Genomic DNA, 13,441 nt, shown 5'->3' on the forward strand with positions numbered 1-13,441 from the left:
GGGGGGGGGGGGGGTCTGAAAACTCGCTAAATATAGCAACAAAGTCGCTACGTTGGCAACACTGGCGAGGTGAAGCCAAGGACCGAAGGTCTGCATTACAAACACACCGCTAGCACTGAAACAATACTAAGATTTCACTCACCCTTAAAATAAAACTAAGGAGACAATGGGGACACTCTCAGTATAGTAAGCCATATTATTTGTCTAAAAATATCATTAAAAAATCTTCAAAAGGCACAAAAATGGTAAAGAGTTTATAGAATGACTCAAACTAGCTCAGGTGGCAGTTAGCAGACAGCTAGCAGCTATCAGCTGTGTCAGCGATCATCGTTTGGCACTCTCCTGTCAGTTTACACTGTACAATTTTGCACAGTGTAAACTGTAAAATACAAGTTTGTATTTCTTTGGTTGTACAGTCTGTGACACAACTTTTCCTAACACATAAAGTCTTAAATATCCAACATTTAGGTAAAAAAGAAGCTGCTTTTGCCTGCTCCCTTGTCACTAGGACTTACCACAGTGTGTTGCTCTGTATGTTTGCTTTGTCAGAGTTTTACACTGGATGCCCCTCCTGATGCAACAAAAGGGATTTCTCTTCTTCTCCAGTACACCTCACAGGGATTTCAAATCAATACTTGATTTGTCTTTAGCTTTAATTCAGTGAGTTTTACACAAGTTTTGAATAAGTTTTGTAAGAATTACATCTACTTTCATACACAATCCACCATTTCCAGAGGCTCAAAAGATAATCGGAGAGTTGACTAACAAGCAGTTTCATGGCCAGGTGAGGCCTGTTTCCTTGGTATTTAATGACAAATGAAGCAGATGTAATAAGTTGATTCAAAGCCTTGAATATGTATTTTATAACATTTCAGGGTTAGATGTCAGTGCAAATGAGTAAGACCATTACACTTAAAACCACGAACATTGCCCAATCAACAGACTGGTTCATTCTTAAGAAGAAGAAATTCACAACAAAAGCCCTGAAAAACCACAGAAGAGTGCATGAATTATTTCCATGCATAAGAAAAACTTCACAATATCAGACCAAGTCAAGAATACTCTTGAGGAGGTAGCCATACTATTGTATGCTATCGTCATGTGTTCATGAATGGAAATACAGAGGACCTTTAAAAAAAAGGCACAAACCACTGGTTACACTCACATCATCTGTCAAACATGGCAGTGGCACTGTTATTGATAATATGGCAGAAAGTGTGAATGACAGATCCCTCAAAATGCTGCAAAACTGACTGGAGATCAGTTGTACCACAGCTTTTAAATCCTCAGTATCAAGGTCAGTCCCCTGATCTCAAGCCATTACAGTGTGCGTTTCATCTATTAAATACAAAACTGAAGACAGAGAGACCCTCAAGCAGTAATAAAGGAGGGAAATGAGTTTAGGAATTACGTATAAATAAATTTCGTAATAGTATTTCCTAACCTTACTGCAGCTATGCTTCAAAACTGGTCTTTACAAACCAATTGATGCTGGTTATGTCTATGTTTTCTACACAGTGAATTGTGTTTTGACGTGACATCTTCATATTGGCACTGTGAACATTTCCAGTAATAGTGGTATAGTCGTAACCATAGCGTCCCAAGCTGTTAGCTGTGTTCAACTGCCAAGAATCATGTGGCTCCACTAATTAGGGGTCACGTGATCTGTTTAATTTGGTAAGTTTTAGTGATTATTGGAATTGTAAAATTATTATCATGACTCAGTTTATCCGCAGAAAAATAAAAACAAACTAGCTTTGTGATCATAAAGCAGATTTAACAATCTGTATAAATCACCAGAGGGGCTTTCAGACCAGCCAAGTGCATGCACTGTGCTATTATACCGGGAGAGAAGGGACAAAGCAGGCTATCAGTTATAAATAGAAAGATTCGGCACACGCAATGTCACGCTGGAGGAAAATGGGTCTGTTGAATTTGTGTTGAGTAAGCAGTGACTGGAGTTTTTTTTTATTAGTAGGAAATAGAGCGTTTAATTTCATGCTAATTCTCAGCATTACAGCCAAATGTGATTTAAAAACTCCCTCTGCACTAAGTGCCAGAACTTTCATGTCTGCGTGCATGTGTATATGTGTGTGAGTAAGCAACACAGAACAGGTGGCCAGAGCCCCAAGTCCTCGTCTAAACCCTGCCCCTTCCTTCCTCTGTCAGCTGATGCGCTACGAGCTGCTCTCTCTCCTCCCTCCTTCATCCTCATCTTTCTTGTCTCATTCTGTCTTTATCGCTGACCAAATATCATACTTTCTTTTCCTCAGCCTGCCCCTGTTTATCCATCTCTCTACCCTCACTTTTTCTATTGCTCTCCCGCTCCCTGTTTTTGTATTCTTCTTTCCTGCCGTGTCTCATCCCAGGCTGTAATAATATCAGACTGACTAGTGGAGTGCTGTTGTCCGAGCGACTGGCAGAGGGAGCAGTACAGGAGTTTTATCTAGCCCTGCTGCACTCTTTGTGGACCAGGATTCTGAGGAATTATCCCTCCGTTCCACCATCCTCACCCCCTTTACCTACTACTCCTCATCCTCTTCCTGTCTCTCATTTTGGGGGGTGTCCATTTGAAGGCTCTGATATGTTTAGCATTCACCATGAACCCTACAGTCAAGATCCACCTTCAGAATGGGACCCACTTTAACACCTACATGTACCAGGTAGGGACTCAGCATTCATGCAGTGTTTGGATATTTCCAGTGAAGGATTGCCTTCAGCTCAAATAGCTCACTCTGCGGTCTCCACATGTCCTTGCCTGAGTATTGATTTCAGTGCTGATGGCTCTTTTCTAGGTCTGAGATATGGCCTTCTCTCCACCTCCTCTTCCTCCCTCCTCCTCCTTCCTTTTCACCACTATGCCTCAATCACTCTGCAAGGAATGATTAATGCCTCGCAGTAAAGCAAATTGCATATTCGTTTAGAAATGTGGGTACACCGTCACCAACAGAGCTTTTCACTGGTTCATGTGGTTAGTAGCACATTTTCAATTTCCATTGTTTGTGAATATAATAGAGATAGATAGCTGTCATACACTGATTATGAACTCCCTCTTTTTCTGTGACTGCTGTGCATGCTTGACTTGCCTTATGCTTGTTACGGCACGCGTGCAAGAGACAGACTCTACTGATGCGCAACAAAAACTCTTTGTGCTTCTCCTTTCAACCGAGCAGAGGAAGTATTCCCCTCTCATCCTTCCTCTCTTTCTTTTGTCCCCTTTTCTGGCACAGATTTTGTTTTGCTTTGATGAAGAAAACTCTGATACATGAATGGATGCTATTCTGGGTTTAGGCCTTCAATGGCACGGAGGAGGAGGAGAGAAAGTTGGGAAACTTGGAGGGATTTGACACCTATTTGCACGCTGAATGTGATATTCTGAAACACGGAGACATGACCAATATGCCATCTTGTGCAATACAATACACCGTGCCATTTTTGTGCTCTGAAATCTTGCTGTTTTAAAACTTTTGATATGCATATTTTTACAGCAGACTTTCTCCTAGGTTTTATTTAAAACCCTCAAAAAATAATTTAAAGTATTTTCACTTTGATTTTTATCAGTGTTTTAGAAAACTACATATCTGGGGAAGTTTTGTCCTTTTATTTCTAAGGTGCTTCGCCTGCACTTTAACATATTTCTGTAAAAATCCAGGTAAGCTTGTACATGAATTATTTAAGAGTAGTCCTGAATACTATAAATGGTGTAAATGGTGATGCCTTTGAAGACAATAATATCAACAGAAAGCTAGGTAGGTGCAAGGACGTATGGGAATGTAAATGTTTAAGATCAAAATGTTAATTTAGAAGTTTTTCTTATTTCAGTTCTTTAAACTTTGATTGGACTGGACGGGTAATATGGAATCTGGCAACTTATACTAAGGTTTAATACTGGTCAACGAAAAGGACCAAGACTCCTGTAGACCTCTGGCTAGATTTAATATGGTGGGAAAAAAACTACAACATTTCTGTAATTGTACAATTCAACTACAAATACATGGACAGGAGCATAAACTAATAAGCTCATTATCTAGATCACCATCAGAGCATTAAAATAGTGTGATGGCAGCCAAACAGTTAACAGTATTAAGCTTCAAAGCTTGTATTCTACAATAATAGAGAGAAAACCCCAGCAGTCAAAAGACCCCCTTTGACCAAGAACTTGCCGATAATGAGAGAAAAAACTCCCTTTTAACAGGAAGAAACCTCCGGCTCAGAACCAGGCTCAGGGAGGAGCAGCCATCTGTCGTGACTGGTTGGGGGTGTTCAGAGGAAGACAGGACCAAAGACACAATGTGGAAGAGAGCCAGACATTAATTCATTCATTTTTTAGAGTAGAAACTGTAAAACAACAATTTAACTTTGTCAAACTTATCCGCCAGTACTTTAACAGGGAAAACAGCGTAGGCTGAATTATGAGCAATTCAGCCTACGCTGGTGCAGTGGGACAGATGTATTTTAATACATGGCTGGGACAGATGTATTAAAACACATCTGTCCCAGCCATCAGGGTTCGTATTGTTGTTTAGTTTCCACACTGTGCCTTCTGTAGGAAAACTTTCGGAAAACTTTCTGGTTATACTCGTGCCTCCAGAGCATCAGTCTGAGCTGGGATCTGTCAAGTGCTGCATTCAGCTGCTGCTGCTGCATCCTTCCCCAGTCTCAAGTGCTGTCACGCCATCATACAGAAGGAAAACCTCTCAGCGGCTTTGTGCATGTTTGTGTTGTAGTGTGTGCAACAGAATGTATCTGCATTCATTTGATGAAACGTTTTATGCAAAGTTTGTCTGCTGCTCAAACACTTTCCTAATGAGCTGTTGCCATGGCGTTGGCAGCCGTGTGAGAGGTGGCGTCATGGCAACAGATTACTCACTGGCTACTTTAGGGCCAACACCCCAGCTAGGTGTTGTTTCGTCATGGCTCTTGTGTAGGTTCGTGCTTTTGTGTCTATATGTGTGTCTCTGTGTGTGTCTGTGTGTGTGCGTGCTGATTAAGATTTGCCAGAGGAAGGTCGAGTCCACCTTTCGGCTGTTTGCCACCTCGCTCTTCCTCTCTCTGCAGTGGTGAAGAGTTACAGAGCTGTGATATCTGAATCTCTCCAGGGACTCACTCATTCTCCAGTCTCTGACCCTGCATTCATCTTTGCTGTGGCATCCCTTGGTGAATTACCAAGATTTACATCACAGTTGGCGTAGACAGTTGTCTTTCGTTGTGTGCATGTGAAGGAATTTAGTCAGTAGACATAATCTCTGATATTGTATTGTAGCTTGCTTTTCTTTGCCTCTCCACAGCAAATGAACAGTTCTGTGGTTTAAATCTGAAAAGATTTAGCCTCACCAGTGCATTATCATGAGTGTGCATTGTATAACTTTATGCAGAAAAAACACTTGATATCTTGGTGTATTTGCAACAGCTGTTCAGCTAGACTTTAGTGAACTCTATAGGCAGAACTGAACTTTTTCACTGCTATTGCTCATCCACAGACAGAAAAGTGGGTAAACCAAAACTATTTATAGTCATAATGGTGACAGAGAGCTGAATACTGCTGCTCACTTATTGTCACTTTTGTCTTTACCCTAGCTTTAACAACTCTTCTTGATATAGCTGATCAGCTTACATAATACCATTTAAAAGGTTGCAAACAATAAAATAAAATAAAATATGAAAAACAACATAGAAATACAATTAATGTAGGATTCAAGATTAAAGAAGATACAAGAAGCAAATTAATTAAAGCAATTGAAAACAGAAGCTAAATAATTTGCAAAAACAAATTTATCGAGGAATTCATTGTTAGGGTGCACTGTGTAGAAATCGGGGTGGTTGGAGAAAAAGAAAAACGAACCACCAGTCATCTAAGTGCAGTATGAACGTGCAGTAAAATGCACTGGACCAAGTTTAATATTACCCATAGCACTAGTGTAGCATAGAAGTGATGTACATTGGCAGTTCTCCAATGAGGGCCTTATGTCTGTCAAATCCCTTGGCCACAGAGACCATGCAACTTTTTCATATAAGATGCCGTGATGAGTACAATAAACATCACCATAGAATAAACCTAATGACATAATGATAAACAGTGTCCAAGTTGATGTTTAGAATGTGTATCTATTTTGTAGAGATGTAAAATATATTCAAGCTGCTGATGTGCGAGATCATAAATTAGCATAAATTATATCATGTAACACAACCCTGTCCTGTGAATCATGTGAATATGATGTGCGAATGTTTACAGCTTCACTCACTTTCCTGTCTTGCTTAGTCACAAGTGTCCCTTGTTTCCTTTCCTTCCACCTGCTGATGCTCAGAGAGGAACTGCTTGACCTCAGCGCGTTCAATTTCTGGCAAGCATCCATTCATGTTTGCTTTGGCTTCACTCTCCTGTCTTGTAAATCCTGTCACACATTTTAGAAGTACAACTGATCAGTTTATAAATTCATTCTAAGGACACACCGTCCAGGAGTATCAAGTGAGATAGTTTACATTTCTGTGAATTTTTGACTCTCGTTAACAAATCCCAGTTTGCCAACGAGCTGTGGAGACACTGATGAGAATTTCTGCATGTAAAAAAAAGAGTTGGAAAAGTCACAGTGTAGTGGGTTAGTACCAAATTGCCAGGTTTTCACTGTTAGCATCATCGTGGTTCATTTATGTTTGTGGGCTCCTATATCAACAAGCATACTGTTAAGTGATATTACCAGAAGATAAATGAATTACTCCTACTGTAGTCCAGGACATGTTGATACTGTTTCAGTAGATTCTAAGATGTATAAATTCAATTTAAATCTCTTAAATCTTGGATGAAGTTATATAAGGACATAACACTGTCAAAGCAGATTAAGAGGAAATTCTGTGTTTTCTTTGACTATGATTGACTGTGGCAGTATGATAGTGTGGTACATGATGGTGCACTGTCATCTCACAGCAAAAAGGTCTGAGGTCTGAATCCACTGTCTGACTGGAGCCTCTCTGTGTGGTGTTTGGATGTTTTCCCTGTCTCTTCTTGGGTTCCCTTTAGACACTCTGGCTTCCTCCCAAAGTCCAAAGACATTCATGTTAACTTAATTGCTGATTCTGAATTGGCCGTAGGTGTGAGTGGTTTTCTGTGTTAGCCCTGTGACAGGCTGTACCCTGCCTCTTTCTCTTTGACAGCTGGGATTTGCTCCAGGCCCTCTGCGACCCTTAATTGGATAAGCATAAGAAAATGGACAGATGGATGGATTGAATATGATTGATGTATTAATTTATTAAGGATCACAGTCAGAGAAGGTGCCATGCTGGGTATTTACACAGTGATTACATCAATAAGAATAGAAATTAAAAGGTCTATTTCATTACTTTCCAATCTCTTATACAAGTAACTGGGAAATTTAAAAGCCAAAGATCAGCCAGTGGAGAAAGTCTTGGATTCCCTTTATGTGGTGCAGAATACTAGAAAGCAGTATTCCCATGGTGTTGAGTGTATAAAGAGTTATAGTCAGTGCTGGGATTTGGTCTGATGAGCAGTACTTTTAACTCTAAGAGCAGACATGAAATACTGCATAGTTCACTGGGATACATTTAGAGGAATTAAATAACAAAAGAAGAAGGAAGGGCTCTTTCTACTGCTGCATCTGGAATGAAGAGTAGTGTGATGTAGTGTTGACAAGGTGTTAAGGTGCGAAGGGCCAGTAACTGGCAAGGTGAAATATAGCCACGTTACTTCTGATGACCACCTCCTAACCCCTCTCCCATACACACACACACACACACCTACACACACACACACACACACACACACACACACACACACACACACACACACACACACACATAATTCACCAATAAATTCCACAATCTCACAACACTTTACCTTTGATGCTGAGACAATGACCATCCAGCAAAGTGAGCTCTACTGTTATTTTGACATTGACTGTATCCTCCATATCTGTTATCATGGATGCAAGAGATGTAAATGAGCAGCTGAGGGGGTGGCCTCAGGTATGGTTCAGGTGTGTGGTGTAGGTCGAGTCCCCATAGTACCGACCTCTATGCACGCTGCACACGTACAACGAAAACACAAAAATACACTCACACACAAGTAGAAAAGGATAACCGCAGCCACAATAAGTCTTATACAGCTTTTTTGAATTGCATGTGTGTGTGTGTGTGTGTGTGTGTGTGTGTGGTGGGGGCTCTTTTAGCCCTTTTTTTTTATCTGACTCCACTCCAATCTTTTGCCTTCTCCTTCTCTGCACACACACACACACACACATATACACACAGCATTTTTTTTCATCCTTTAATCCCAAACTGCTTAAGGAAGGGAAAGGGAGAAATCCCTTTACAATGTCTGGGCTCAGCAGTGTTTGGTAACCACTTGCTATCTTACATTGTGGTTGGAGGCAGCCGTGTTCCTCCAGACACCCGGAGTCTTCTCTCTCGGCTCTGTACAATATGCACCCTGACAGATGTCAAAGTTTTCATCAGCATGTATTGTGCCGTTGTTTCGGAAACGTTAACCTTTTCTTTTTTCTTTGGGTTTTGAGTGGTGAAGGTTATGTAGTGCGTTTGGTTTTGAAAAAAAGCACAAAGTCAAGTTAAAAGGAAGTCATTCAGCAGATAATGTGTTATATGTTACATGTAACAGGTGTTTTTTATATACTTTATAAATACTGCAAATCATGCATCCGTATCTTTCCTTCATGACGGTGCATGTTTCTCCCATTTGCATTTTCTCTGTGTGTGTTTGCTGTTGTCTTTTTTACATGTTGAGATTGGGAGAGAGATGAAGGGATGAAGAGATGAACTAGAAAACGCAAGAGGTTGCCTGTTGAGCCTTTTTTGTCATGATTGAAAGAGAGAGCGAGCTCTAACATCTGTTGGCGGATTTGGGCCGAGCACATGTCTATTGATGCACCCCTGTGGACCCTGTGGAATAAGGGAAAGTAAAATGAACAAGCTGACCCATTTTCCCCTTTCCTCTTGTCACTCGTTTCTTCTCTCGATCCTATTCATTTGCTCCCCTCTGCTCCAAAGTCATTTTTTTTATTATTATTATAATTGTTTTATATATTTTTCTGCTTGCAGCACACCAGACAGGATAAATGGAAATGCAGAGATCAATATGTTTATTTATATATGGTGTGTGGGTTTGTTTCAATGTATTATTTAGATAATCATTTGCAACTCAGCTGGGTCATTATAGAAGAGAATCTGCCTTTCCTGCTGGATGTAATGTTGTTTTTTTTTATTAAAAAAAAGTTTTTATATCTCATCTGTATGCTGGAGTCAGATGACAGAATAAATATTAAAAGCACCAAGCAAAATTAAGAGACGCATATCTTTTTTTTTCTCATGACATTCAAATTACTAATCCGTGCAGACACGTGTTAAATATCACAATCGTGTGGCACAGTGGTAGACACTGGCAGAAAGAGCAGCATCATTAGTGTAAAGCTAAAGGTAAGACTGAAATGTGGGGCTAATTAAAAGTACTGAGAGCAGTGTGGGTCATCCCCCTACATCAGCTACTGACATCATTAGCCTCTTCAAAGTTTACAGTAACAGAACTCAGATAAAATTTCACTTCCCCACTAAGATGCATTAACCTCTTGATTAAAATTGAAATCAAACTTACAGGAGAAACAGTCCATCCATCATGCACATTAGTGGGCATAACGTAATTTTTTATCCCTATTATATTTCTCTGTGAAAAGGCTGCACGAACGTGCAGGGCTGCGTGTAAGCTGTTCACACCGAGATTTTATGATTTTATCAAACATTGTTGAAAATGCAATGCATGATATCTTTATTTATATTTAGTAGTTTATCCTCTCTCATATAAATGTGCGCTTTTATCTTATAATGCTAGTATAATATTGCAGAGGGTCTCTAGAGATTCTTCAGTAGTGATAATTTATCAGCACATCTGCTTTGCTGGTGAAGGCCAGTGCAAATGGGGCATGTCTTGGAACATATTTTCACACCTGTCAGTGTATTGCCACTGTGGTGCCAGTTTCATGTAGGGCTGCAGTTGTGGAACATTTCCATTCTAACTTTAAAAAACACATCTCCTAGTCAGGGCTGGTGTTTAGGTCATCTGTGCAAAACGTGAGACCAGGAGTGCGGTGTCGTAGCTGCAGCAAGCTTCAGGAAAAAGCATATGTTTGTAAGTGGATGTGTGTGTGTGTTGGACAAGCAGAGAGACCGTAAGCCGCTGGGTATTGGTTTGGACTACAGCCGAGCTCACAGGAAATGCCAACAAAGCACCAAGTGACATTCAGACAACATGGACAAAACAAACGCACACACACTCGTGCACACACAGATAAACAGACTTCGGTGAACAAACAGCTATCCAATTTTTGTTCCAGTGTGATCGATCTGGGAAAAATATTAAAAATCAACTTCCAGCAGGAGATGTGTGTGCCACCGACTGGTTCTCTGATGTAGAGTGTAGCAGCAGCACTCTTAGTACCTCATCTAATCGAGTACATCTAATCGATTGCAGACAGAATAACAGAAAATCACATAGGAAAGTGGATTAGATGTGGGGCTGTGAGACCAGGAAGCACCCTCTGACATAAGGATTGACTTCACATAGGTTACATTAACCATTAATAACACTAGTGGGGTGGGTGGCTATAGCTCAAGTGGTAGAGCAGGTCAGCTACTAATTGGAAGATTGGTCTGTGTGAATGAAATGTCTGTGAATGGTAGATAGAAGCATTTACATAGAGCATAGAAATAAATGCTTGTGTGAATGAGGCAAGATGTGTAAAGTGCTTTGAGTGCTCAGTTAGAGTAGAAAAGCATTATATAAGAACCAGTCCATTACCATTTACCACTAGTGCATAAAAAGCCATGTGGTGACACATCACCTATCCTTCCACTGATCAAAAGATTACAGTAAGAACCTGTTAAAGCCTTTCTTGATTTATCTGAGTTTAACAGGATGTGGACCATTATCTCTCAAACCAGTGCATGTGAAGACGTGACAGTATCAGAATTAGCATGGATGTTTTATGTATTATGTATATGTTATTATTATGTATTATGGTTGTAAGGAGGTAGGACGAGCTGCATTGTGTTAACTCATATTCAGATTCATATACTCGTAAAGTACATTGTGAGGTACAGATAGGCCAACAACTACTTTTGTGTAACGTCTACACAAACCTTTTTACTGCTGTCATTTAAAGCACTAGTTTGCCCCCAAAATGAAGCATTGTATGGTCAGGTGAAACTCCATTAAAGTTTATGTACTATAAAAGAATCAAACTTATGGCAGAAAACCGCAGTTCTATGACAGCCATCTCCCAAACTATTAAAGGTAATGGAGCTATCTATTTACGGCGCCAAAAGAGCATAAAATGTCCATCAAATTTATAAAGTGTGAGACATTTGCAGTTGCTTAGAAAGGGAGCGCTGATATCACTAGTAGATTTGGAGACTTCTGTGGGAACAGAGAAGAACACTTTTTGTATTAAAATTTTAACTTTCAAATGTGCATACACACGCTAACATGTTAACAAGCCAGTTAGCTTAGCCAGTTAGCTTAGCTGAACAATAAAGACTGAAAATTGTTTTAAAAAGCCATGCTCTATCCAAAATTAAGAGCAATAAAACATTTTTTTAAAAATTAAAATTTTTATCCTTTAAGCTCGGGTCCTCTACCAGTGGCCTGCTAGCTTGAGGGTCCTGTATAGTATCTTTGCTGTTCCTTGGACTCCGCTCTTCTGGAGATTTCAGATGTCAGTCCTGGGATCTCCTGGAGCCACTCCCAGCCCTTGGTCATTCTTGAGCTTCTTGTGTTCCTTCTTCCTGATACAGGAAGAAGCTACATCTATCGCTACGGCCTTCTTCCTCTATGACTGTTAGCTGTAACTTTTTAAAGCTGTCATATCAGGCTTTGCTTGACAAGAAATGAAAAGCATGTTTCCCAAAATTCCTAATGATTGTTCGAAACTATGTTTCAGCCTACTTTATGCTTCACTCCTCCTCATAGCAACTGTGTTATTGTCTGTGCTATGTTACACATAGTACAAGCAGCCTAAATGTACAAAATGGCTGAATATAAGAAATCTTAAAGAAACTGAGTGGATCGCCCAGAAACCAAGCATCAAGGCACTCATTGTTCAAGGTTTTCAAATGCAGCATTAAAGGACATTCAGTGCTTGCAAGTAGAGCAGGGCGATCTGACCAAAAATATACAATATAAATATATATATATTTATATAATAAATGTATATCGTATAAATATACGATATACATTTGAAAATTTGCGATAATGATATAACTGACGATATAATTGACACTAGACAAAATACTTTACAACTCCTCAACTTTATTAGTGCAAAAAAAAAAACATCAATGTATTTGCACTTAAACAAGCAGCTTTTTAAAGTGCATTAAAGTTATATAAAAAATTAACAGTGCAAATGAAAATTCCTTGCTGGCAGTTTAACCAAAAGGCATTTCCAGTGGAAACTGGCCGACATATCCTCAGCATAACCATGCATAATATCCACAAAACTTAAAAAGAGGTTAAACACACACAATACGCATTATGTTGAAGCACAGTACGTATCACTCCGCGAGGCTCCTGGCTACGATAGCTGTAATGCTCCGACAATCCATCAAGCGGTGCGGCTTCGTAGCTTAGCAAAGTCGTACTGAAACATTTGACAGATTTTCGAGCGCTGTGTACATAAAATTGTTTCGAGGTCAGTAAACACAACCAGAATTCATACATAAGGCACACAGGATTACAAGGGGCACTGTCGATTTTCAGAAAAATCAAAGGATTGATTTTAAGTGTGCCATATTTTCCAAAAAACACGGTAATAATGACGGCCCACTACCAAAAATAGTGCTTTGTTGTGTATCTGACGGACGAAAGCTAAACCAGTTCCACACCACAGAAGTTTCAGCATTTTTACAAACCAGTTCTGGTTCATCTGTTTCATTCAATGATCCGCTTTCGCTCTTCTCATTCTGCGTCGCCGCCATGTGCGTATGTAAACAAAGGCACTGCGCATGCGCGTTTTACCCATATTCTATCGCGATATTTCATTTTCTTATCGTTGCCCAACATTACACGGTATTACCGTGAACGGTATGATATAGCCCAGCCCTACTTGCAAGTGCGTAAAAGCTTCAGTGAAGTGTATAGCCTTCTGTCAGTAACTGAGGTTGGTGTATTATAAATGACAGCTGGAGGTGTTCTCATCATTGTCAGTTCTATCATTTATAGAAATGACACTTGCAAGAACTGAGACTTTTTTACCATGGAACAAACTTGTTGTTTCATGAGAAGTTTGTAATCTTATCTGTAGTAGCACTGACGTGACACCACCAACAATACAGCAATGTAAGGTCCAGAAAATTACCCAGACACTGAGGTAGGCAGAGTGGCACAGCTCACATTTTGTTTATTCAGCTCAGATAGTGCTGGTTTTGT

The 13,441-nt window shown here is 39.9% G+C and overlaps 1 protein-coding gene across 5 annotated transcripts in view; it reads left to right on the top strand.

Moving 5' to 3' along the window:
* Window positions 1-13,441, top strand: part of ppfia4 (PTPRF interacting protein alpha 4) — a 62,837-nt gene that overhangs the window by 27,245 nt on the left and 22,151 nt on the right. The window contains exon 3 of one of the 5 annotated variants that reach the window (XM_085159682.1): window positions 70-2,663. The exons of the other annotated variants lie outside the window; for them this stretch is intronic. Coding sequence (XP_085015808.1) covers window positions 2,601-2,663 — 63 coding nt within the window. The 5' untranslated portion in view covers window positions 70-2,600. The remainder of the gene's footprint in view (window positions 1-69; window positions 2,664-13,441) is intronic. 5 annotated transcript variants of the gene reach the window in all.

Source organism: Neolamprologus multifasciatus, chromosome 5 (genome assembly GCF_963576455.1).
Source record: "Neolamprologus multifasciatus chromosome 5, fNeoMul1.2, whole genome shotgun sequence".
NCBI classification, from domain to species: domain Eukaryota; kingdom Metazoa; phylum Chordata; class Actinopteri; order Cichliformes; family Cichlidae; genus Neolamprologus; species Neolamprologus multifasciatus.